Genomic DNA, 27290 nt, shown 5'->3' on the forward strand with positions numbered 1-27290 from the left:
TCCCTCATATCTCAAAGGGTGCAATGCTTGTGCTCCCCCCACCTCCCCAGTTTTGGACTTTAGTTCTTTCTTTTCCTTCCCAATGCACCCTAATAGCCAGACAAACATTGTAAGGGGAGATGAGAGATGGTCAAGATTTTGTGAGAGGTCTCAATTCTCTGGTGAGATTTTTAATTATTTTTCTTTAAGCACCATGAGATTTCTTTTTTTTTTCCTTTTATTTTATTTTTTTTTTTTAATTTGACAAATAGAGATCACAAGTTGGCAGAAAGGCAGGCAGAGAGAGAGAGAGAGAGGAGGAAGCAGGCTCCCCGCTGAGCAGAGAGCCCAATGCAGGGCTCCATCCCAGGACCCTGGGATCATGACCTGAGCCGAAGGCAGAGGCTTGAACCCACTGAGCCACCCAGGCACCCCAGCAACATGAAATTTCTATAGGGCATTTCAATCTTTCTCTCTGGTTTAGATACCCAGCCTCCCACAGCAATCTAGAACACAACAAATGCCCTGTAGGGAAAATGAGTCATGAGTTTAGGGTTTCTTTAGTTTTCAATTTATCACTAAATTCTTAAATAAATTGATCAAATAAATTTCTCTTGTGTCCACAAAGTACTGCTAGATTGTGTTCTCCGTGTTGTCCCTCTGCAAGGGCCAAATGTGTTCAGCTTGTGCCCAAAACCAGCAAAAATGTGATTGTGAAGGAAAAAGCTGGTGATTGCCAGGAAAAGAAGTCATAAGAAGATTTCTTCAAGCAGAGGGAAAACAAATAGATCTTGGGAAATAACCACAGACCATGGAAAACTCAACCACATAGTTGCCCTTGGCAGGTGAATATGGCTTAAAGCACATAGTAGGCAATCATTGATTTGGCAAATGTATTATTTTCCTTTCTAATAAGATTTATTTATTTTTGAGGGAAAGACAAAAAGTAGGGGGAGGGACCAAAAGGGAGAGGGAGAGAGAGAGAGAGAATCTCAAGTAGACTCCCCACTGAGCAGAGAGCCCAGGGTGGGTCTTCATCTCATGAACCTGAGATCATGACCTGAACCAAAACTAAGAGTTGGATGCTTCACTGACTGAGCCACCCAGGTGTCCTCCTTTCTAATTTTCAAAGGAAATCGGGAACAATTCACATTCCCTAAGTGCAGAGATGCCAATGGTGAGGAGCAAGAGAGAGTATGGAACAGATGCCAGTACAAGTGGGAGAAAAACAACGCAGACCCTGTGATTCTGGAGAAAGGCCACGTCATCTACAATAAACAATTCTACTCTTTGTGATAAAATGGGCTTGTTATGTTAGGGGTTCCTGGTAAGAGTTAGGGGTTCTGGCAAGAGTTCTTCAGGTTGTCAGGGGCCCAAGGGAAGTGTTGAATGAATCTAACTGGGTGGTATTTGGGCAAAGTAGAACCAATGGATTGCTTGACATCCGCTGGTTTTAGAAAGAAACACACTTCCAAAATACATTTGTCAGTTTTCAGAATGTATGGAAACAAAAAGATTATAATATTCAATTATGTTAACATAACCTTGGAAGAATAGATTGACTATATTTGGAAAAAAAAACACAAATTAGTTTCAATGAAGTAAATCAGTGTTTCCACAGACAAAAAAAAAAAAAAAAAGATAATTTTGTGTTAAATGAAAAGGCTAGAATCCAAATTCAAATTATGTTGTTTATACATCTCAAGACAACACATTTTGCAGAGAAAAAGAGGAAAATCACACGGCAAATACTAACAGCAGTTATCTCTGAATGGTTGTATATGAGATAATTTATCCTTCCTGTGCTTACTGTAGTCACCATATTTTCTAAGTCAAATTGTATATTTTCTATAATTACATTTTAGAGGAAATTCATGAGGTAGGTTTGATGAAACATCGTCTCCAGTGATTTGGAAGAAATTACATTCCTGTAAAATAACACCCAAGCTAGAATTCAATCTACTTTCTGAGTGTTTTTATGTCAAAAAAAAAAAAAAGGTTCACTACAAATTCTCTAGGGCCTAAGTCCCTGAGGTCATGGAGTCATACATAAACCCGACACTTTGTTCCTAGGACTCAGATTCTCCCTTAGATTCTCACTCACCTAGGACTCAGATTCTCACCCTCTCTCTCACGCATGTCTGAGTTTTTCTAGATACTAAGAAAAATATATTCCTGTCATATTAATTAGAAATTATAGTCTACTGCTGCAATATTTACAAACATCTTAAGATTTTTAATAATGTTTGAATTCTAAAGGGGAACTTTCTTGGATACATTAATAAGAGGAAAAGGATCTTCAGGTGAGTTGGGCTCAGACTGATCTTTTTCATGTCATCTTTCATTTATATGGGGGACATTGAAGTCCTACAGTCTTTGAGATAGGGAATACTCTTCATTAGTCTAAATGCCACGATATCTCTGGGGTCCATCTTTTGGCAAGCTCACATTGTTGAGCTTTGATTTCTTCCCCCTTCCCTAGGTAGCGTATCATCCTGATTTTAAACTTGAGGATATCAACCTGTGTCTAGCGTAGCATAGTCACACTGAAAATTTGAGAGGAATCTTATAAAATCTGAGATTGTCCTCAACATCTCAAGATCTTATAGAAGGATAAGAATAGTATGCACAAAGTAATAGTAAACACAACAGATCGTGAAACTTTGATTTCCTGAGAGTAATGTCTGTAGGTATACCAAGAATGTGGAAAATATTGCTAGAGTGAAAGGGGACAGTTTCTTTGTGATAATAGTTTTCATTTAATGCTTCATATACTGCAAGTGTGGCATCAGCACACCAGAAAAAAAAAAAAAAAGGAGGTTATTTCAGGTCAAAGAAAAGAAAAAACAAATAAGCCACAATAAATGAGCATATGCTGTTGATTATCAGTCAGGAATCATGGCTTTAAAGAAGGTTGGATGCTAGGAAATGGCTAGGGTCAGGCTTTAGGAAAGCTGAGCAGAGACATTGAAATTTGATAAATGAGCTGATGGAAAGAACTAATTTCAGAGCTAATGACTGTCCCAATAGCCGCAGTAATCACAGGAAGAAGAATCTGATGTTCTCCCAGTGCAAGCTAGCAGCGCTAAGGGATGTTGGCTGTGCCTTGGCTGCTATGTCCCCCAGAGTAATGATTGCAATTTGCTAGGTCTCTGTATGTGCCAACCTGAGATTAGATAAGGAAGACAAGAAAGAGTTAGACAATAATGAGAAAGCGAAAGGGGAAACAATTTACTGAAGGACAGTAATTGGCAAAATAAGATGAAGAGTGTCAGAAGAAGATTCAGGAAAGAAAACTGGGCTTCCCCATGTGCGCCAAATGGCACCCACATGTCTATTGCAGCCCACTTTGGCCCTTGATTCATTTTTTATACTTTTAATAATATAAGGGTTGAAAATAATATTAATTAGTCATCGCCTTAAGAATTTATTTTTTAAAGGTGAGAGTGTGTAAGGCCACATCTCCTGGATTCCACAATTTTTAGACTCTGCTAAGTATATGAATATCATTTTCTAATTTAATGCTTGGACACCAGTGCAATATGTATAATTCCATCATTATTATTGACAAAATTGAAGCTCAGAAAATTTTAGTCAGTCACCAAAGATCATATAATAAGTGACAAAACCTGAAACTGAATTTAAATCTAGGTTTCAAGCACATGCTTCTTTCATTAGCTTTTTGTCCCTTTCCCACAGATTCTTTTTCTGCACATAGAAAATATATTTTCAGGAGTATTATCAAATAGCAGTGAGCTATGAATAAAATAATAGTTTCTTTCTACCTTGATCTGGTCAGATAAAATTAAAATAGTGTCTTTGTTTATGAGATTCATGCTAATAGGCTTTTAAAAAAATCTAAACATTTCAAACATGTAGCTATTTTTATTGTCGAATGATTAAAGACACTTTTTTTTTTTTTAGGTTTTATTTGTTTATTCATGAGAAACTTACAGAGAGAGAAAGGCAGAGGGAGAAGCAGGCTCGCCCCTTCAGAGCAGGGAGCCCGATGTAGGGCTTGATCCCAGGACCCCGGGATTAGGACCTGAGCTGAAGGCAGAGGCTTAACCGACTGAGCCACTCAGCCTCCCTGATTAAAGAGACTTCTGTGGTTATAAACTGCTTATAAATACAATATGCTTTGGTTTCTCAAAATAACAGGTACAAATCAACAAAGATTATATGACTCACAACAAGATAATCACATATGTAGCTTTAATCGAAACCAATGTCCCTACTAGAAATTTATAGGGTGATTATGTAACCACAGGTGTTTATTGTCATATTCTCTAGCTTGAGCAAAACACATTTTAAGTTAATCTTCAATTCAGATACTCTATGAGTATTTAATATTGTTTATGTTTAGTAAAGTTACCAGGTTAAAAACTAATACAACATTAAAAGGTATAATTATGGAATCTAGAGGAGTCTGCTGAAAGCATCCATGACACTAAGTGAGAAAATAGTTAAGTGGGAAAGGAAACACAGGAGTGGGGGAACAGCATGACACAAAGGCAAATATATTTATTTTACCAGGTTGTTACATTGTATTTGGAACCCTGAGGGGATTCTTGTAGCCATTGGATGGATTCAGTGGAAAGCTTAAGGATATGCAGCTAGCGCTATGTTCTATCAACATCTTATGGTGGCTTCTAAAGGCTGTCTTTCCTATAAGTTTCGGTTTGAATATCCTAGCTCGAGACATACTATTGCCTCTAATGTTTTACTTCTGATCCTTCCTTTATAAACTTGATTGCTAAATTTATCTTCATGGTTATGTCAGTGCTCTGAAAAAGCACAGATCTTCAGAATGATGGAGCTGTGAAAGATATGTGTTTTCTACAACAATGTACAGTAATTCTCCATCTGTTCCTGAACTTAATTTGTGCTCTGTCACTCAGAATCAACTTCTGTACCCAGCTCATTACTAATAAGTTGTGTAACCTCAGTCAAGTTCCTGACCTTATACACGCCTCCCCATCCTTAAGTAAAATATGAGGCCACTTATTTTATAACAGGATTTAATAAAATCCTGTTATTTGAGGATCTGAGTCAATATATTTTGGTTTTAGCACAATGCCTGCCACATGGTAAATGTCATAAGTAATGTGCTATCATTATTATCACTGTTACTATTTTTATTTTATTTCAGGCTTTTCTCCAAGCACAGTCATGTTGTTAGCAGAAGGAAATTGGAGTACTGGAGCCACGTTCACCCTGTTGGGCTTCTCAGAGTACCCACACCTCCAGATTCCCTTGTTCCTGGTTTTCCTGACCATCTACACAGTGACTGTGGTGGGTAACCTGGGCATGATCATGACCATTAGGGTCAGTCCCCAACTCCACACGCCCATGTACTTTTTCCTCAGTCACTTGTCCTTAGTGGATTTCTGTTATTCAACCACAGTCACACCCAAACTGTTGGAGATCTTGGTGGTGGAAGACAGAACCATCTCCTTCATAGGCTGTGTCATGCAGTTCTTCTTGGCTTGTGCATGTGCAGTGGCAGAAACGTTCATGTTAGCCGTAATGGCCTATGACCGATTCGTGGCCATTTGTGACCCTCTTCTCTACATGGTTGTTATGTCCCCAAAGCTGTGCACATCCTTAGTAGCAGGGCCATACATATGGGGTCTAGTCTCTTCCCTGACCCTCACCTACTTTCTCCTGACATTATCCTTCTGTGGGTCTAACATCATAAATAACTTTGTTTGTGAGCATTCTGTCATTGTCTCTGTCTCCTGCTCTGACCCCTACATCAACCAAATGCTTTGTTTCATCATCGCCATATTCAATGAGGTGAGCAGCCTGGTCATCATCCTCACGACTTATATTTTCATTTTTGTCACGGTCATAAAAATGTCTTCTGCTGGTGGGCGCCAAAAAGCCTTCTCCACCTGTGCCTCCCACCTGACTGCCATCACCATCTTCCATGGGACTATCCTGTTCCTTTATTGTGTACCCAACTCCCAAAACTCGTGGCTCATAGTAAAAGTAGGTTCTTTGTTTTATACAGTGGTGATTCCCATGCTGAACCCTCTGATCTATAGCCTCCGAAACAAAGATGTGAAGGAGAGTGTAAGGAAGTTAATGAATCGCTCAATACGATTTTGTCAGAGTTTCTTATTTGCAAAAGAGATTTGATTTATTGTATTGAGAATTGTCTGATGTTTCTAGTAGAGATGATGAACTCAAATTATTTAGTCAATTGACTGAATTTTAAAATCTTTGGTTGTAATAAACCAGTTATTTGATTATTTTATTTCTATTCACCCCAAAGTTTGGTAAAAGAGCTATGAATCATATGTGAAGTAACATAGTATTGCAGATTGAATAGAACCCCCGCCCCCAAATATCCATGTCTATCTAAGAAGCTCAGAATGTGACCTTATTTGAAGATAGGATATTTGTGGATGTAATTAAGATAAGGTTTGAGATGAGATCATGCTGGATTAGGTCAGGCCCTAAATCCAACAAGTATGTCCATATAAGAGACAGAAAAAAGGGCACATAAGGAAGGCTATGTGAAGATTGTGTTTTGTGACTACCAACCTGATGGCTCTAGGAGGATGTAAAGAAGGATTTTCCCCTAGCAACATCAGAGGGAACAGGACACTGATAGCACCTTGATTTCACGTTTCTGGTCTCAAGAACTATGAAGAAATGCATTTCTACTGTTTTAAGCCACCACATTTGTGGTAACTTACTATAATTTTTCTAAAATCTTATTTAACAGTAAATATCAAGCCATAACATCCAAGTCTCTTAAATTGCATATTGGAATGGTACATCATTTTAAAAACATTTTTCAGTTCGGGGCACCTTGGTGGCTCAGTGGGTTAAGCCTCTGCCTTCAGCTCAGGTCATGATCTCAGGATCATGGGATCAAGCCCCACACTGGGCTCTCTGCTTGGCGAGGAGTCTGCTTCTCCCTCTCTCTCTCTGCCTGCCTCTCTGCCCACTTGTGATGTCTGTCTGTCAAATAAATAAATAAATAAATAAATCCTTTAAAAAAATGAAATATTAAAAATAAATAAAAATAAAAACGTTCTTCAGTTTTATGTAAGAGAATTTTAGGGTTATGGAGAAATTCTGAAAACTGATAAATAACTACGAATGAAAATATGGAAGATTAGCAATGACTCTGGAGGCGCTTTTTCTAAGATCTGGCCAACCTCTTTGCTCCTTCTCTTGTACTTTTATTATAGTATAGGAAATGATGTGAAACATGATGACTTTGAATACCAAATAAAAATCATTTTACACAAATTTACAAAAGGATTACCACAGGGATCAAAAACAAAAAGGGGCACCTGGGTGGCTCAGTGGGTTAAAGCCTCTGCCTTCGGCTCAGTTCATGATCTCAGGGTCCTGGGATTGAGCCCTACATCAGGCTCTCTGCTTAGCAGGGAGCCTGCTTCCCCTTCTCTCTCTCTGCCTGCTGCTCTTCCTACTTGTTATCTCTCTCTGTCAAATAAGTTAACAAAATCTTTAAAAAAAAAAATCAGTTATTTATCTCACATGTCTCACAACCTGGTGTGTCAAAACTGATTTTGTAAATGCTATTTACTAATAGAGTGAATATTAGTAATATTGTAATTAGTAAAATTGTAATACATTTCAAGCATAGTTTGTATAATTCCACTTTTGCTTTTAAAGGTTAATCTTTAGTTAATTACACATTTTACCTGCTGGCATAGCTTCATCTACCAGACAAATATGGAATGGTTATAACTATTTTGACTAAAATGTTCTCTAAAATTGATTATTCAGGGCCACCTGAATAATGGGTGGCTCAGTGGGTTAAGCCCTAGCCTTCAGCTCAGGTCATGATCTCAGGGTCCTGGCATCCAGCCCCCTGTCAGGCTCCCTGCTCAGCAGGGCATCTGCTTCTCCCTTTTCCTCTCCCTCTCCCTCTGCTCCTCCCTGGCTTGATTCCTGCTCTCTTTTTCTCTTCCTCACTCTCTCAAACAAATAAAAATTTTAAAAAATTAATTATTCATTTGTTGGTCTTAACGCACTGATTGAATTTTGAAAAAAAAATCAAAATGTTCTCTGCTTCTTTCTTGCTAATCATTATTTGTATCACACAAGGTTCCTAGGATATGCACAGTATAGATATGCAACATTGTTACTGTAATTGAATGATAATCACATCTCCAAGAACAAGTGTGTTTATCTTAAATATGACTTTTTAACTTCATCTTATGCTGTAAAAGTAACACAAACCTTTGTCTTACATGCGAAAGTAAATAATTGTAAAAAATAAATAAGTATCCTACTTCTAATTTTCCTCAGTTATAAAATCAGAGATTCCATATAACTTTACCATATTATTCTGACCAATTACTAATATACTATATTGCACACTTTCCTGATAATGCAACTCAAGTTTTGTTCACTCTGGGAAATGAAACAACTTTCTGTTTTAATTCTACCAAGGAGGACTGTGATTCTCTTTCTCCATGTCTGTGTGGTATTGTGTTTATAAAGGATACAAAATATATATACTTCCTCTTCTAAGACCTTTATGACAAAGTAACCATTATCAATCATTACCCTTCAGAACTAATTGATTTATTACATATGTTGTGGTACTTTGGCTTGTGAATGGAGAAAGGGTGAATTATCTTTGGACTTAAGTTGTTTGTGAATAAAAGAGGAAAACAGGTGATCAGCAACCATGAAGAGAAAGGCAGAAAATATATGTGAGTTTATTCACTTATTTATTTTTAATTTAGTGGAATATCTAGCCAAATCACCAGAATTCCCATTAAACCAAAAGTATCAAAACCAGTGATTTTCAAACTTTATTATTCACACAAATTATCTGAGATGCTATCAAGTGCTGATTTGGATGCAGCGGGCATGTGAGGGACCAAGATTCTCCATTTCTAATAGACAGCCAACTGATGTTGGTGATCCTAGGCATTGGACCAGACTCTGGGTAGCAAGACTTTAACCAACAGATTTTAAATGAAGTTCAGTTGGTGTGGACTCACATCTGTGTGTGGAGTCCATAGAGTGCCTATAGAATGAACTTGTTTCTCTTTTCTTCCATTGACAACAATTTGAATAATTATTAAAATCATTTTGATCATGTTAAATGAAAGATTTTAATTATGAAATTTTATTAACTGCACAAACTTTATAACGAGCACACTTCTGTGAATATATGCAACACTTAAAGAAATAAAGTTTTCATCATTCTTGAGCGTCTAATATACTCTCCTTTTAAAATTCATCTGAATCATTTAAATCTTTGCAGACAAATTTCCTGCAAGAGTGAGCCAGGTGAAGAACAGCAGGATAGGAAGTCAGAAAGACAGGAAACATGATCAAGCAGAGCTTTGTAGTACATTTTAAGAGCTTTGGCTTTTATTTTGTGTGAAATGGGGAAACACCACAGGGGTTTACAAGAGTGATTTGGTCTAACAAAAATTTTAAAAGAAAAACCTTGGCTGATGTTGAGAACAAGCTGTGAGATGAGAAAAAGGGTAGAAAAGGTAGAAATTGTTTAGGGGTCTGTTTAGTGGACAAAACGTGAGGGATTCTATTGTTCTCTCTTGTGTTATAAACCACATGCCATTCTCTCTCTCTAGAAAGAGAGAATCTTAATCAAGACTGATGTGAGGCTTGATCCTAGACCCTAGGATCATAACCTGAGCTGAAATCAAAGTGCCCCTGACTGCAGGATTCTCCTGCCAGTCTCACTTTGGCTCGTCATGTGGCTGCAATCACTTGGGAGCTCTGCTGGGGCTTAAAACTGTAAATGAAGTCACTCTTTTGTTGGGTGACTTGGTGCTGACCTGGTTGGAGTGCCTCAGTTTCTCTACAGTCTCTCATCTCCTGGTAGGTTACACTGGCTTCCTTATACGGTGATCTCAGTACAGTGTGTACAGACTGGAAGCAGAAGCTGTAAGGCATCTCCATGCCTCTACTGCAGAACCTACTTGCCATCATTCCCACTGCATTTTTTATTTGATTATTATTATTATTTTATTATTTTTGGAGGGGGTTAAAGAAGTCACACTTCCAGCTTCATGGATCCATCACTGTGTTCCCTAGTAGAAACATTATTCTTCTAAACTACCGAGGCTCATGGTTTCTTACTGGAAATAGAGGGTTGGCAGGTGGATCATTACGGATAATACGTAGAAGAGCCACTTTCATTCCCACCCTGCACCCTCCAGTTCTGGGTCCCACAAATTATTGGAGAAATAGCAATGTTTCCTGGTTTCAGATTTAATGCACATAACTCATTTTGGAGGTGATTCTTCTATCCCTATCAAGTATCGACAACAAAGCTAGCCCATAATCAAGTATTTAAAAAAAAAAAAAAAAACAAAAAACTACTATTCCCATGAATTTTCCTTCAATGCTGTTTTTCCAGGCATAGACTAATGGTTTTGAATATTTTATATGTATATTGCCAGATGAAAATAAGGTCCAGCATTTTCTTCCTGTCAATGCTAGGTTTTGGTCAGGGAACACCCCAGGGCAGGATTATTAGAGCACGGGACAGGACCCGTGGGCAGGAAGAGCTGCTGCCCCGGGTTGTGAGGGTGGCAGGTTGTGTACCCTGCTGTAGGTAGGTGTATATGTATATGCTAAAGAGGGCCTACAAGGTGTGTGTGTGTTCCAGGCCTGCTGGTGCTGTGTAGAATCTTTAGACCACCATTAACAGCCATGCCTAAGATCTTTTGGGAAAATAAGTGTCACAGCATTTAGGACATTTGTAAGCCAAGGGAGACTTGTCTAGCAGGATACTTTGGGCTTATTGTTTGTCATAGGGAATACGTCATGAGGCTGCAAGGGCGCCACAAGCTCAAAGCTCCCTTGAAGGGAGTCAAAGCAATCAAAGCTTTGAAGGAGAAAGCAATCCTGGACTGTAGGTATCTGGATCACTTGCTCCTGCATTCACTTCTGTCTTCAGGAACAGGAGTGCTGTTATGTTATGTGTTGGTGAGTCAGACAACATCCAGTTTGTGATTATGGGTGTGGACTTCATGGTAACTTGGTAGCCTATTGTCAGATTATTCAGTCACTATCAGGGTCCTTGAACAGACCAGAAGCTCTTTTTAAGAAGGTGAATACTTATTTGCAAAAGGAGTCAATGCTTTGTTTTAAAATCCCAAAAGTCTGATTTGTAATTCACTATAAAGTCTCATCCAAAATTCTACAGAATTTGTTATTTGCAAATATACATCAATGACAATTACATATGCTGGGTCATATGACCCAAATAGTGCAGCAGCTGGCATGGAGGATTGAACTTAATAGAATTTTCTCTTGATCTGGGATGTACTCAAAATGGAAAGACTTTTGGGTAGCTTTTTTGTAACTTGTCTAAAATTAGTGTATGTGCCCTGCAAAATCAAGGAGTCCACTGAATTTTGGTGTAGATGAGGCAGGATTAGGAAAATAATACCTCACCTTGGTTTTATTCATCCAGAGGGCATTTTAATTACCTGCCACCAAAGCCTGGTAGTCAATTTGAAGCTGCAATTTTTCCATGTAATTTTGAGGAAATTTTAATCATTAAAAATTGTACATGACACCTGGCATTTGCCTTAATTACCTGTTTTGATGCTTGTGAGGAATGAGTTGCTTGTGATTCTCCAGAGTTTGAGTCCCTAGGGCTAAAGTGTTTGGTACAACAGCCTTGGTGGTCCAGTCATACTCAGCTTACAGAGAAAGAGGAGGGTGGTGGCCTGTTTCTCTGTAGTAGGTAAGTTTATTCAGGTTTTCTATGAAACTGTGGGATTATTATTTTCCTGATATGGTAACTAAGGTCTTCTTTTATTTTACTTTTCATTTTAAGTCACAGTAAATGCTATCCAATTGTGATCCCAACAATATTAAAGAAAGGTTAATCCTCATGGAAATACTCAGCTTTAAGTCTATTTCCAGCCATTTTACAAAGAATAGAATGAACTTAACAGCTGGAAATGGATATTTATTCACATCCTCTTTAAATGCACTTGAAACTGGCATTTAAACTTTCACAAATGAGTTGGTTTTAAGAGATTCCTACCTAATAAATCTTGGGAAACCACAGACTTATATACATAATGTCTGGGCTCTAAGGGAAACGAAGCCTTTGGGTGTAAACCTAATAAACCTCTGTTCAGAAATCAAAAGGAAGCATTGTCCTTCTAAACCCCTCAGGAGCTAATCCATTCAGCGAGAGAAGTAGCCTTTACTAAACAAAAGGTGTTAAAAGGGGATTGTAATGCTATTTTCCTAGATTTCTCTAATATTTTGCTTTGCCTTAGACTAGAAACATATCTTCTTAATGAGTTTATTGATTTGTGTATACAAGCAAGTTATCGCAGCAATGTAAATTCTGGGGCAACCATTGCATGTTTTTTAAAACTCTTTCACTAGTTTATGCATTTATATGCAAACACTATCAGTTACATACATGTTACCCCACTAGCTAATGTGTGAATGTACGGACTACAATACGGTAATTCTTTTTTTTAAGATTTTATTTATTTACTTGTTTGAGAGACAGTGAGAGGAAGAGAGAGAGAAGGAGCACAGAGAGGGGCAGAGGAGGAGGGAGAAGCAGGATCCCCACTGAGCAGGGAAACCAATGTGGGACTTGATTTGAGGACCCTGACACCATGCCTGAGCTGAAAGCTGACACTTAACTGGCTGAGCCACCCAGGCACCCCTGGCAATTATTTCCTAAGGAAACACAAAATGCAGTAGAAATTCAGAGACATTTCAGAGATTCAGCTCAGAGACCCAGTTATATCCATAGGAGATCTGCATGAGGCATGTTCTATATGGAAGAAACTAAGACTGATAACTCTAGCTTCATTCTCTCTCTCTCTCTCTCTCTGTCTCTCCCACCATTTGTGTGTGTGTGTGTGTGTGTGTGTGTGTGTGTTTGCATGTACCATAAAGCATCATGTACTTTTGTCACTAACTTTCCAAAGCTTCTCTTTGACAGAAACAACCTCTTCCTGTACCCTGCCCCCCTCAACGCCTTTCGAGGGCATTGTGGTGATGGCGGTAAAAAATCTGAGTGTGGAGACAACCTTTGCCCTCCTGGGTTTCACCGATTACCCAGAACTTCATATACCTCTTTTCCTTGTGTTTCTGATCATGTACATTATCACTGTGGTAAGAAATCTTGGGAGGATAGTAATCATCAAGATTAACCCCAAATTCCCCATGCCCATGTATTTTTTCCTCAGCCACCTTGCTTTGGTCTATTTTTGTTACTCTTCTATCGTGACTCCCAAGCTGCTTGGGAAACTGGTCATGGCAGATAAAAGCATCTACTACTTTAGCTGCATGTGCAATACTTCCTGTCCTGCACCGCTGTGGTAACCGAATCCTTCCTGCTGGCAGTGATGGCCTATGACTGCTTTGTGGCCGTCTGTAACCTTCTGCCTTACTGGTGTCTGGCTCATATCTCTGGGGTATGTTTGGTCCCCTGGTACTCCTCTGCTATGCTCTGTGCTCTCCAGCTAAACTTTTCTGGACATAACATAATCAACCATTTTTTCTGTGAATATACTGCTCTCCTTTCTGCCTCGAGCTCCGACATACTCATTCTCCATCTGCTGCTTTTGGGCTTTGCCACTTTCAATGAGGTGAGTAGACTACTGATCATCCTTACTTCGTACATTTTTATTTTTGTGACTGTACTTAATATCCGCTCTGTCAGCGGGCATCGCAAAGCCTTCTCCACCTGTGCCTCCCACCTGACCGCCATCACCATCTTCCACAGGACCATCCTTTCTCTCTACTGTGTGCCCAACTCCAAGAACTCCAGGCACACTGTCAAAGTGGCCTCTGTATTTTACACAGTGGCCAACCCTATGCTGAATCCTCCGATCTACAGCCTGAGGAATAAAGATGTGAAGGATGCCCTCCAGAAATTAATAGACCCAAAAGTCCCATTCCACTGAACTAATCTCAACAGATGTTTTTAATCCCAATGAACAATGGTAACAGAGGCTTGTAAAACCTTTAGCATACATTGGCATGAGGTTTTTTAAATGATTTTAATGTTACTGTATTGTGAATTGGTAAGCTCAAATCTCCTGAAGATGCAAGGTAATTCTGTATTTTGATTCATAAAGTTTCTATTTCTTCAAATTGCCTAAAAGCAAACACATAAAATATTACAAAGCCCAAGAGATGATTCTGTGTGGGGAATAAAGGTACTGAAGGATCATGTTAACTTGCCATAGAAAATGCCTTTCTGATTTGTTACTTTTTATGAAGACTAGTTACTTGCTTTGCTTTTTTTTAATTAACGTACAATGTATTATTTGCTTCAAGGGTACAGATCTGTGAATCATCAGTCTTACACAATTCACAGCACTCACCATAGCATATACCCTCCCCAATGTCCATAACTCAGTCACCCTGTCCATCCCCCTGCCAAGCAACCCTCAGTTTGTTTCCTGAGATTAAGAGTTTCTTATGATTTGTCTCCACCCCGAGTCCATCTCGTTTCATTTTTACCCTCTCTACCCTCCATGACTCCTGCCTTCCTCTCAAATTCCTTATATCAGAGAGATCATAGTTACTTGTCTTTAAAGTTATGTGTGTGTAGTCCCTAAAGCACTGTCTTTTTGGGGAGATGCAGATGGATATGCTGTGTGATAAAAGGAGAGGGTACTGATTCTTTTCTGACACCTTCATCCTTGGGCTTTATGAATTCTATGAACGGATGGTCTTACACTTCAAACAGCTTGTGTTGAGAAGTACACAGGGCAAGGACAATTCTATCTGTTGTGTAGATAATGACACAGAGTTTCAAAAAACTAGTCTAGAAATGACTGAAATGATTGATCTATGATTAAAGGGTCTCAACTCTATGGACTACAAATCTAGTGTCCTTTCACAGTATTATCAAGGCTATTAGTCTGAGAGGTCACAGACGTTCATTTTCTCCTAGATTGTCTGGGACAATCTCTAGAGTCATTTCAATATTCTTTCATTATGCTTGGATAGGATTACTCAGAAGGCTGCATTCTCAGTATTATCAGGTTTGGAAATCTCTACAAGCACTATCTAGTCTAGTTCATATGTATTAGGCCTGGGGTGAAGGCAATATATGTTCTACTGGGGCGTACTGAAGAATCATATTTTGAAGTTTCTGTTCTAATGTTTATATGAATGACTAAACAAGAACAAATATCTGGTAACAAATACCTTAAAAATTAAATGGTAATAGGAAGGCTAAATTTAAAGTCATTATTATTAAAAGCAGTGTCATATTGGGACAAATAGAGAACCATATGAAGAAAAAGATAAAACTAGATGTCTTCTTTATTTCACACACCAAAAGAGAGTTCTAAAAACAAGTTTGAAACTTGGATTACAGGAATATACAAAACTTCTTGGCAAAACAACTTAAAGGAAATTAAAATGACAAAATGAGGAAAAAGTCACTACTTATATCACATATAGTAGAGAAGAAAATGACAGTCTTAAAGGAAAGTTGACATGAAATATAATTAAGTAGTCTATATAAAAGGAATAAAAATACCCTTTAAATATTTGAGGATTTTTTTTTTAACCTCAAACTAATAGAAATACAAAGGAAATCTGCCTTGAGGTATCACTTCTCACCTATTAAAAGGACAGAAATCCTAAAGTTTAATGATATATCAGGTAAGTGAATCTGCAGGGAAATAGACATTTTATACATTGGGGTCAGGAAAGTCACATGTTTCAAGTGATAGGAGCTACAAGCAACCTTACATACACACTCATCCTCTTCTAACATTGATGGTTCTAAGAATCATTCCCAAAGACAGAGTAGCAGATAAAGTGTAAATAATATACTCACTAGCATTATTTATAATAACAACATACTGGGTGCAACCCAGCATAAAGGTGGCTGAGTAAACTATGTGTCACAGTAAAAGTATCTGGTCATGAGGAAAGAGAAACCTTTCTATTTATTGCTGTGAAGGACATTTTCCATGTTCTCCAGTTCATTTTCTTAAAGGAATAAAGACAAGATGTAGAATATTTTTTCTAGAAGAGGGAAAGGAAACAAAATTAATAAAGATAGGAAGAGTTGAAAGAAAACTTTGAGAAATATACTTTGTAGCTTTTTAATTTTTTTTAAGATTTTATTTATTTATTTGACAGAGATCACAAGTAGGCAGAGAGGCAGGCAGAGAGAAGAAGGGAAGCAGGCTCCCTGCTGAGCAGAGAGCTGGACACAGGGGTGTGGGGGGGGACTCCATCCCAGGACTCTAGCCTCATCACCCCAGCCGAAGGCAGAGGCTTTAACCCACTGAGCCACCCAGGCACCCTTACTTTGTAGCTTTGACTTAGAGGAAATTAGATATTGGACATGTCTTAAAAGACATATATTTAGATAAAAAGGTAAAAATAAATATTTAAAACTTGAAAACAGATAATAACGAATCTATTTATAATACTGGAAACATGATCAAATGGTGTAAACATTTTTTCTAAAGGACAGCACTTTGAGTATACCTTCCCACTATATACGATGTTTATTTTAGTATCCATAAGTAACTATTAAAACACCATTGAAACAAAAGTTATCAGCATGAGGGAAAATTACAGCTTTAAAGTATGGAAAGGTAAGTAAAAAAAAAAAAAAACCTTTTCATCTTAATTTGAATTAGAAATCTAGATAGAAACTACTTCTTAATTTTAATTTTTATTTATTTGTTTACTTTTGCCCTTCTAAATAATACCACCAATAATGACAACTCAGTAGCAATGAGTGTCCTTATTCCCCAAATTTCTCTGAAAGGAAATATTTGCTTTGTAAACAGAACTGGTTTTTTGTTGTTGGTGGTGGTGGTGGCTTTTTTTGTTTGTTTGTTTGTTTGTTTAGACAAATAGTTGAAATCTGAGGCAGAGATTAAATGAACGTTGTACAACTTAATTTTCCAGAAAGCAAGAATAGTATTAACAGCTAGTTGGATCATTTCAAAGAGACATAGGACACAATTTGAAATGGCTCCAACTAGCTTATAGTTGACATGCAAATAAATATTGAATGCAATTAATTTAAAGCCATAAAATGTGTTTAAGCCTAAAAATTAAAATCTAGATACTTTTAAAAAACGTCATTGACTACTATTAAGGGTTATTGGGGGATTCAAGGCATTACTCTTAAAACTGGTAAATAGATAAATATTTATTCTGTCTTTCCTTTATGAATTGTATTTTGGAGTCACCTAATGGTCTATGAGGGGAAATTCAGAAAAAATGAAAAGTAGAAAATAGGATGGAATTAGAAAATCACTATCTCTGCAATCTGAATAAAAATTATGGATCAAGGCAATGGCTTCAATAAGTATTAAAATCATTAAGCAAAGTGTTGGTGGGAAATGCTAAAATGAAGTAATCTAGCTAACACTACCTGAATTCAGAGATCACACTGAGAATCACTAGGAGTCAGACAATCAGTTAACAGGTGCTTTGAAATTTGATGCAATGAGAGTCATCAGAACCACATATGAAGAATTCTTGCCTAACGGAAACAAGAGAGACCTAGAACTAGTGAGATTTCTTGGTGTATCATTTTTAAAGAGCTGGATCAGGAACAAGTCAAAGGACACCAAACAAAGCAGTAAACCAAATGAGGGACATGCAACATTCCACAAATGGTCTAATTTTTGCACAAGATTACCTGAACACACATACATGTAGGTGCACATGTGCCTGAACACACAAACGCATGCACACACACACAGAGAACTGTTACATAAGATATGGAACATAATGTTACATAATACACTGTTTTCATAAGAAAGGAAACTTATTTATAACAGCTAAATGTGTGTGGAATTTTTAAGAATATATTTTTGTGAGGTGCTATTTTGGCAAGGGTACATATTTTCACATTTTTGTTTCCTTTATTATTTTCAAAAGACTTAATTTTTTAAGATTTTATTTATTTATTTGTCAGAGAAAGAAAGAGCACTCACAAGCAAGGGAGCAGCAGGCAGAGGGAGGAACAGGCTCCCCAATGTGGGACTCTATCCCAAGACCCTGGGATCATGACCTGAGCCAAAGACAGATGCTTAATGGACTGAGCCACCCAGGTGTCCCAAAGACTTAAAGTTTTAAAATTTCACAGATAAGTCTTTTTAAAGTTTTATTGTCTCAGATTATTTCTGCAGACCTGAAATTACTCAGTGATTTTTTTTAATGAAAATGTACTACAGAAGTACTCAACAAACAGCATCTGATATTTTATCGTTCTAAGAAATACCAACATAGTGGCATAAATAGGGCTTTAAAGGACACCCACAGATATACCTAAGTAAGTTTCCTTCTTTTTCATTCTGCCATAAATAATGTCACCCTGAAATATCCAAGTTATAATTTTGCAAGCAGGTTTAGACAGCAGAGAACATCACCTCAACTGCAGAATTATTGAGATGCATAATAAAACTGAATGTATGCTTTTTCAAGTTTTTATTTTAAATCCACTTCCATCCAGTGTAATGTAAGTTTCAGGTATATAACTTAGTGATTCTACATTCAAATAGACTACCCAGAGCTCATCGCAAGTGCATTCATGAACACCCACCACTTATTTACCGCCCCTCCCAGTAACCCTCTGTTTGTTCTCTATAGTTAAGAGTCTGTTTCCTGGTTTGCTTCTTTTACCTCCCAACTGTGTTCCTCTGTTTTGTTTCTTAAATTCCACATATGAATGAAATCATGTTGTATTTCTCTTTCTCTGGCTGACTTATTTTGATATTTTGATTAGCCTAATACCCTCTAGCTTCATCCATGTCGGGTGTTGGTAAGGATGCGGAGAAAAGGGAACCTTCTTACACTTGATGGGAATACAAACTGGTGCAGCCACTCTGGAAAACAGTATGTAGGTTCCTCAAAAAGTTAAAAGTAGAACTACTTTTTGATGCAGTGATGACACTACTAGGTATTTATCCAAAGGATACAAAAATATTGATTTGAAGGCATGCATGCACCCTGATAGGTATAGCGGCATTATCAACAATAGCCAAATTATGGAGAGAGCCTAAATGTCCATTAATTGAAGGGATGAAGAAGATGTGGTATAAATATAACTCTATGGTCAACTAATCTTCAACAAAGCAGGAAAGAATATCCAATGGAGAAAAGGACAATCTCTTCAATAATAAGTGGTGTTGGGGAAAATGGACAGCCGTATGCAGAAGAATGAAGCTGGACCACTTTCTTACACCATACACAAAAATAAATTCAAAATGGATTAAAGATCTAAATGTGTGCCAGGAATCCATTAAAATCCTAGAGGAGAACACAGGCAGCAAACTGTGACCACAGTCACAACAACTTCTTACTAGACTCATAGCTGGAGGCAAGGGAAACAAAAGCTAAAATGAACTATGGAGACTTCATCGAGATAGATCTTCTTCACAGCCAAGGACTCAATCAAGAAAACTAGAAGGCAGCCTATGGAATGGGAGAAGATAATTGTAAATGACATGTCTGACAAAGGATTAGTATCAAAAATCTACAAAGTACTTATCAAACTCAATATCCATAAAACAATCTAGTTTAGAAATGGCCAGAAAACATGAGTAGACATTTTTTCAAAGAAGATATACAGATGATTAACAGACACATGAAAAGATGCTCCACATGACTCATCATCAGGGAAATACAGATCAAAACCATGATGAGTGAGTGCTGTGAAGTGTGTAAACCTGGTGATTCACAGACCTATACCCCTGGGGATAAAAATATATGTTTATAAAAAATAAAAAATTAAAAAAAAAACCATGATGAGATAGTACCTCACACCTCTCAGAATGGTTAAAATTAACAATACAGGAAACAACAGATGTTGGTAAGGATGCAGAGAAAGAGGAATCCTCCTATGCTGTTGGTGGGAATGCAAACTAGTGAGGCCACTCTGGAAAACACTATGGAGGTTCCTCAAAAACTTAAAAGTAGAACTACTCTATAATCCAACAACGGCACTATTGCATATTTATCTAAAGGACACAAAAATATAGATCCTAAAGCGGTACATGAACCCCAATGCTTATAGAAGCATTATCAAAAATAACCAAACTATGAAAAGAGTCCAAATGTCCATTAAGTGATGAATGGATAAAGAAGAGGTAGCATATATATATACAATGTAATATTACTCAGCAATCAAAAAATAAAAAAAGAAATCTTGTCATTTGCATTGACATGGATGGAGCTAGAGTGTATTATGTTAAGGAAAATAAGTCAATCAGAGAAAGACAAATACCATATGTTTTTACTCATAAGTGAAGTTTAAGAAACAAAACAGCTGAACATCTGGGAAGGAAAAAAAAAAAGAGTGAAGCAAACCATAAGACACTCAATGATAGAGAACAAACTGGGGTTGATGGAGGGAGGTAGGTGGGGAATGGGCCAAATGGGTGTTGGCTACTACAGAAAGCACCTGTTATGATGAGCGCTGGACATTACATGAAAGTGATGAATGCTAAATTCTATTCCTGAAACCGGTATTATACTACATGCACACTATGTGTTAACTAACTAGATTTTAAATGAAAATTTGGGGAAAAAAAGATGTGGTATATCTATATAAAATTTTACCATGCAGTACATGATCTTGAAAATTTCAAGATTTTTGTTGTAATAAACCTGACTAGAGATAGGAAGTTCAGTGGAGTGGGCATTTCTTTAGGTTTATGTTTTGTTTTATTTTGACTGCACAGTTTCAATAATTACTTCTGAAACATTCTTATTCTCTGTGAACTATCTCCTCTCTGTAGTGAAATTCCTCATAGTTCTGGTAGTTTGGCTCTATTTCCAGTTCCTTTGGAAAGTCATATTTATTATTCATTAAAGATTCATGGTGCACTGACTTTGTTGGTCATTCACCTAGGAGCTTGGAATATATTAGTGAGCAAAGCAATGAATGGTCTCTGCTTTCCTGGAAGTTTTGTCTTAGTAAGGGGAACCAAACAATATACAATAAAAGAAATAAATAAGGGTTAAAATACAATTGAACTGTGTGAAGTAATTTAAACACTCAATTAGGTAATGGAGTAAGTCCTGCAGGAATATAGTTAAGTTCCTGGAAGAATTCACTGAAAAGGTACATTTCAATAAAAACCTAAGGGAAAGCATTTCAGCGTGCAGGAAAGCTGAGTAGAAAAGACCATAGAGAAGGAGTGGGTAATATTAAAACAACAACAACAAAAAGCAAGGGACAAAAGCAAGGAGGTCAGACTAGCTGCAGGAGGCAGAGGTAGGAAAAAGTAATAGAATAGGACAAGATTTCAAAGGGGCTAGGTCATTTTCTCAACTTGATACTTAACTTTGTAAATATATCTGCTTTAATTCTCAATGAATCATAAAGACCTAAAATATAGATCTTCACACTTACCCAACAGGTTAGAGTGGATGGTAGAAAGAGGCTCATGCCCAGCATATAGTTGTCACTCAGTATTTGGTAAAGATGATTTTTATAATACCATAATATTGATAATTGTAAGATGGTATGGGAATAATCAGAAGTTGAGGAAGTGATCTTAAAACATAAATTTTGGGGGTGCCTGGCAGGCTTGGTCAGTTAAGCATCTGCCTTCGGCTCAGGTCATGATCTCAGGGTCCTGAGATTGAGCCCCATATCAGGCTTTCAGCTCATTGGGAAATCTGATTCTTTCTCTCACTCTCCCTGTCTGCTTTCTCTCCCTCTCTCTCTCTCTCTCACACACACAAAAAAAAAAAAAATCTATAAAAAATAAAAAATAAATAAATTAAATAAAATACAGATTTTTCTCTGAAATGTTCCCAGTGCTTCTCCAGGTTTGTAAGAATTACATCAGAGAAAGGTGATTAATTTTAATTGTGGATTTCATGACCTCAAGAGAATGGGCAAGTCATAATCCCTTGAGTTCGTATCCCAAAGGTTGTACTACAGATATAAGCATATATCCATCAGTTCCAGCCAGGAGAGGCCCTACATGTGCCATCATCAGGTTTGTTTTAAGATTCTAGAGACAGATTGATATTAACTTCAGGGTAAGGTATCTATAAAAGAACATGGGAGGTAGAAATTTACCCTTTAGATATAGACAGTTCTTGAGAAATATTTAGTCACTGCAAGAGTAACATATCTAAACATGCAAGGAAGGGAAAGTGCATTTATTCACACAGTTTTGTGTTAGAGGGACTCACTCAGATGAACAAGGAGTACCTGTTGTGGGAGAATAGAAGAAATGTGAAAACTGGGGATGTGCATTGTCTTGTTTCTATAATTTACTGAATAAATAAGCAAGGTAGAATAGAGAAGATTTAAATAAAATAAGAATAGCAGAGTTGGAACAGACTCTATTGTGAAAAAAATTGAAAGGGATCAGCTTTAATTAAGATTATAAAACAGGAAACACATGTGTCTAAACAAAAATTACAACAAAATGGGGGAAAAATAGGTAAGAAGATTACAGCTCTTATGTTTATTTTATTGGATTCAGTGATACAGGATATTTTTACCAACAATTTAATAATAGCATTTGGGGTACCAGGAGCATCACATTAAATGTAACATTGGTTTAAAATAACTTCTTTTTTTTTTTAAGATTTTATTTATATATTTGACAGACAGAAATCACAAGTAGGCAGAGAGGCAGACAGAGAGAGCGGGGGGGAGAGCAGGCTCCCTGCTGAGCAGAGAGCCCCTGTGGGGCTCGATCCCAGGACCCTGAGATCATGACCTGAGCCAAAGGCAGAGGCTTTAACCCACTGAGCCACCCAGGTGCCCCGTATTTTTTTTTTTTTAAGATTTTATTTATTAGAACATCAGTCAGAGTCTGATGTGGAGGAATGGACACATGGCTGGGATTCCAATCAGGGCTCTAGTCACAGATGTGTAGACTGATCCTTATTTACATGTCTTAGGAAAAGTCAAGTTTTTTCCAGCTTCTGTTTTGTCATCTCTAGAATAAGGAAGTAGACATTATTATATTTATCATCTATTCTAATTTTATTATTCATCAAGCAATGCAGAAGGATTGACAGGAGCCCAGCAGTTGAGAGGATTACTCTGGAAAAACTAATTAAGATTTATTTTGGATATCAGATTTACTGAGTCAGAAAGAAAAAGATTAAAGTGTTATATGAAATGAAAAGTAAAGGCACAAATATAAATTGTTAGGGGTGTTTATTCTTATATATTTTTTTAAATTTAAGTTTAATTAGCCAACATATAGTCCATCATTAGTTTTTGGTGTAGTGTTCAACAATTCATTAGTTGCTTAATACCCAGTGCTCATCAGATCACTTGCCCTCCTTAATGGCCATCACCCAGTTACCCCATCTCCCCACCCTCCTTTCTACAACCCTCAGTTTGTTTCCTGGAGTCCAGAGTCTCTCATGGTTTCTCTCTCTCTTTCTCTGATTTCTTCACATTCAGTTTTCATTCCCTTCCCTATGGTCCTCTGTGCTATTTCTTATATCCCACATATGAGTGAAACTAATTGTCTTTCTCTGCTTGACTTATTTCATTTAGCATAATCCCCTCCAGTCCCATCCATGTCAATGCAAATGGTCAGTACTCATCCTTTTTGATTGCTGCATAATTTTCCATTGTATATATAAACCACATCTTATGATATATATATATATAAAATCATCAGCTGATATGGACATCTCAGCTCCTTCCACAGTTTGACTATTGTGGACATCGATACTATAAACATTGGGGTACATGTGTCCCTTCTTTTCACTATCTGGTGTAAGGTGGTATCTCATTGTGGCTTTGATTTGTATTTTCATGATGGCAAGTGCTGTGGAGCATTTTTTCATGTGTCTGCTAGCCATTTGTCTATCTTCTTTGGAGAAGTGTCTGTTCATGTCTTCTGCCCATTTCTTGACTGAATTATTTTTTTTTTGGGGGGGGGTGTTGAGTTTGAGAAGTTTTTTATAGATCTTGGATACCAGCCTTTTATGTGTTATGCCATTTGCAAATATCTTCTCCAATTCTGCAAGTTCCCTTTTAGTTTTGTTGACATTTCCTTTGCTGTGCAGAAGCTTTTTATCTTGATGAAGGCCCAATAGTTTATCTTTGCTTTTGTTTCCCTTGCCTTTGGAGACGTGCCTTGCAAGAAGTTCCTGCAGTCAAGGTCAAAGAGAGTGTTTATTCTTCATGTCACAGTATGAACCTATGACAAAAAATTAATTTGTTTGGAAATTTGTCATTTTTGTACTGTTTTTAGGACCAGCAGAATCAATCATCATATTATGCTAGCCATACCATTTATGAATTTATAATGTTCAAGGACAGCTAAATGTGCTATAGGAAGATTTGATTTAAAATAACCACAAATCCCTTTATCTCATATTCTTCTTTGTAAATGTTAAACATTACAGTTGAGAACTTACAAATTTTTAAGTCAGTAATTGTATTGCTTTTTTACTTAAAGAAAATTTTAAAAATGATTTTCATGTTTTAAAAGGGGGCACCTGGGTGGCTCAGTGGGTTAGGCCTCTGCCTTCAGCTCAGATCATGATATCAGGGTCCTAGGATTGAGCCCCACATGAGGCTCTTTTTTCAGCAGGGAGCCTGCTTCCCACTTGTGATCTCTCTCTCTCTCTCTCTCTCTCTTTGTCAAACATATAAATAAAATCTTTAAAAAAATAAAACCTTTAGCATACCTTGCATAATAAACACATAGCACAGAGAAACTGTGAAAAGATATTTTGCTTCCTTTTCTACTCTTGCTACGGGTAGCTAAGCAAACTTCTCATATCCTCACTCTCCTTAATAATTTTGTTTTCAGGACCAATTCAGATTCTGACAAGCAGAAACCATCATGTTACTGTCAGAGAGAAATAAAAGTGGGGCTACATTCACCCTCCTGGGCTTCTCAGATTATCCAGAGCTGCAAGTCCCCCTCTTCTTGATTTTTCTGACCATTTATAGTGTCACTGTTGTAGGGAATATTGGGATGATAGTCATAATCAAGATTAACCCCAAACTGCACACCCCCATGTACTTCTTCCTCAGCCACCTCTCATTTGTGGATTTCTGCTACTCCTCCATCATTGCTCCCAAGGCCCTGGAAAACCTGACTGTAGAAGACAGAACCATTTCATTTTCAGGATGTGTAGTTCAATTCTTTTTCTTTTGTACCTTTGTGGTAACTGAATCCTTTTTATTAGCTGTGATGGCCTATGATCGCTTTGTGGCCATTTGCAACCCTCTGCTCTACACAGTTGCCATGACAGAGAAACTCTGTGCCATGCTGGTGGTCGGATCATATACATGGGGAGTAGCATGTTCCTTGATACTCACATGCTCTGCTATCAAATTATCTTTTCAGGGTTTCAACATAATCAATCACTTCTTCTGTGAGTTCTCTGCATTGCTCTCTGTGTCTTACTCTGATACTTATATCAACCAGTTTTTGCTTTTCATTTTTGCCACCTTCAATGAGGTCAGCACTCTGCTCATCATTCTCTTGTCTTATATATTTATCATTGTCACCATCCTCAAGATGCGTTCGGCCAGTGGTCGCCACAAAGCCTTCTCCACCTGTGCCTCCCACCTGACTGCCATCACCATCTTCCACGGGACCATCCTCTTCCTCTACTGTGTGCCTAACTCCAAGAACTCCAGACACACAGTCAAAGTGGCATCTGTGTTTTACACCGTGGTGATCCCCATGTTGAATCCCCTGATCTACAGTCTGAGAAATAAAGATGTCAAGGGTACAGTTGGCAAGTTAATGGGCACTAAAGTCTTTTCTTTTTGAGCATATGATTTTAGTAGCATTTATCCCTGAGATGTAAATACAGTGTGCCCATAAAGGTTGATTGTAAAGGTAACTTTAAAATTAATGAAGAGTTAAGGTACAATGGGAAGGATGTGAGTTTTGATTCAAAGAGACTACCCTTATCTCTTGCTCACTGGGAAAAAACAAAAACAAACAAAAAACAAACAAACAAACAAACAAAACAGCCTCTCTCATCTTTAGTTTTTAATCTACAAAATTGTAACATAATCTAGCTCTTATCTGATTGTGAAGACCAAATGATAATATATATACCATGTAGTATACTTTATATGATCTCAATAAAGATTAATTTCATTGCCCTTTCTTATAACATACCTGCAGTACACTTGGCTCTCAATAAACATGTGAATTTATCTCACAAAAATCCATGTAGCAGTTAAAATGAGACACAGTCTCCATCTTCAAGGAATGCAAAATCCAGTGTTGACAGTAAGGCAGTGAAGAAGGCAGCCATGGTGTTTGAAAGAAAGAAAAGTTCAAGTCCATTCCAGGGTTTTAGAGTAATGCCTTCAAAAATAGCTTTTGTCTGATCTTGGCTTTGGATGACAGGATGGACAGAGTTTTAGGAGACAACAGGGGATGAGTGGTAGATGAAAAAGACACCCAGAAAAATACCTCAAACTCAGGGAATTATCAGATGAATCCATCTTAGGAAAATCCATGTAAGATAATGAAAATCTGAAAAATGATTATCTGTAACCAATTACATCCATGGAGTTCTTGAAATGTGTGATTATATGCAAGAATACAAACACAGGCTGTGGTTTGTACCCCGTTGGGTTAGGAGGCATTCTACAGCCAGTAAAGGAGCAGAGCTGGGGGAAATCCTTGTGCCAATTCTGTTTAATGGCGTCTGGCATCCAGCAGGGAGATGCTGCTGTCCCAGCACGATCAGAAGCTCTGCTCTTCCTCACATGGTCATATTGGTGCCACAGATCAAAAAGCAGCATATGGCCTCATTTTATCTGTGACTTTTGGGTGTGACTTTGGGCAAGTTAGAACAGTCTCGGCCTCAGTCACCGTATTGTAAATGGGCATAACTATACTGATCTCACTTATTTTTATAAACAAAATGTGTTAATAGTTGTATTCAGGGGCACCTGGGTGGTTCAGTGCGTTAAGCCTCTGCCTTCGGCTCAGGTCATGATCTCAGGGTCCTGGGATTGAGCCCCACATCAGGCTCTCTGCTCAGTGGGGAGCCTGCTTCTCCCTCTCTCTCTGCCTGCCTCTCTGCCTACTTGTGATTTCTCTCTGTCAAATAAATAAAATAAAATCTTTTAAAAAAATAGTTGTATTCAGAACAGTACCTAAGACAGAGAAAGTGTTCAGTGTATGTGAGCATTTATTACTGTTCTCAGGAGAGGAGGCTTGTTATTCCCACCCATTTCTGGCATTTGACAGAATTCTGGTTTGACTTCAGACCACATGCCTTCCAAGAAAGAGCTTTTGAGTATAGCACAGGCAAAGTTTATAAGGCCTGTTCATATATTTTATGACTACATAGATTTCATGATGCCCAGT

The 27290-nt window shown here is 37.6% G+C and overlaps 3 protein-coding genes across 3 annotated transcripts; all 3 read left to right on the forward strand.

The window, feature by feature from the left end:
- The first annotated feature begins 5151 nt into the window (after positions 1-5151).
- LOC101671146 (olfactory receptor 5D13-like) lies at positions 5152-6123 on the forward strand. The gene has a single exon (XM_004782255.2). It carries the CDS (start codon positions 5152-5154, stop codon positions 6121-6123), a length of 972 nt encoding a protein of 323 aa, XP_004782312.1.
- A 4659-nt stretch (positions 6124-10782) lies between these two features.
- On the forward strand, positions 10783-13910 carry LOC101670847 (olfactory receptor 5D14-like). The gene is given in 3 exon segments (XM_045067540.1): positions 10783-10963; positions 12944-13288; positions 13291-13910. Coding segments are annotated over 3 exon segments (1146 nt in total).
- Positions 13911-24785: 10875 nt separating this feature from the next.
- Positions 24786-25727, forward strand: LOC101669937 (olfactory receptor 5D18). The gene has a single exon (XM_004782252.2). The coding sequence runs from the start codon at positions 24786-24788 to the stop codon at positions 25725-25727; it is 942 nt and encodes a 313-aa protein (XP_004782309.2).
- Positions 25728-27290: the final 1563 nt, after the last annotated feature.

The sequence above is a fragment of the Mustela putorius genome, unplaced genomic scaffold (assembly GCF_011764305.1).
Source record: "Mustela putorius furo isolate JIRA1106 unplaced genomic scaffold, ASM1176430v1.1 tig00000127_pilon_pilon_pilon, whole genome shotgun sequence".
Lineage (NCBI taxonomy): Eukaryota > Metazoa > Chordata > Mammalia > Carnivora > Mustelidae > Mustela > Mustela putorius.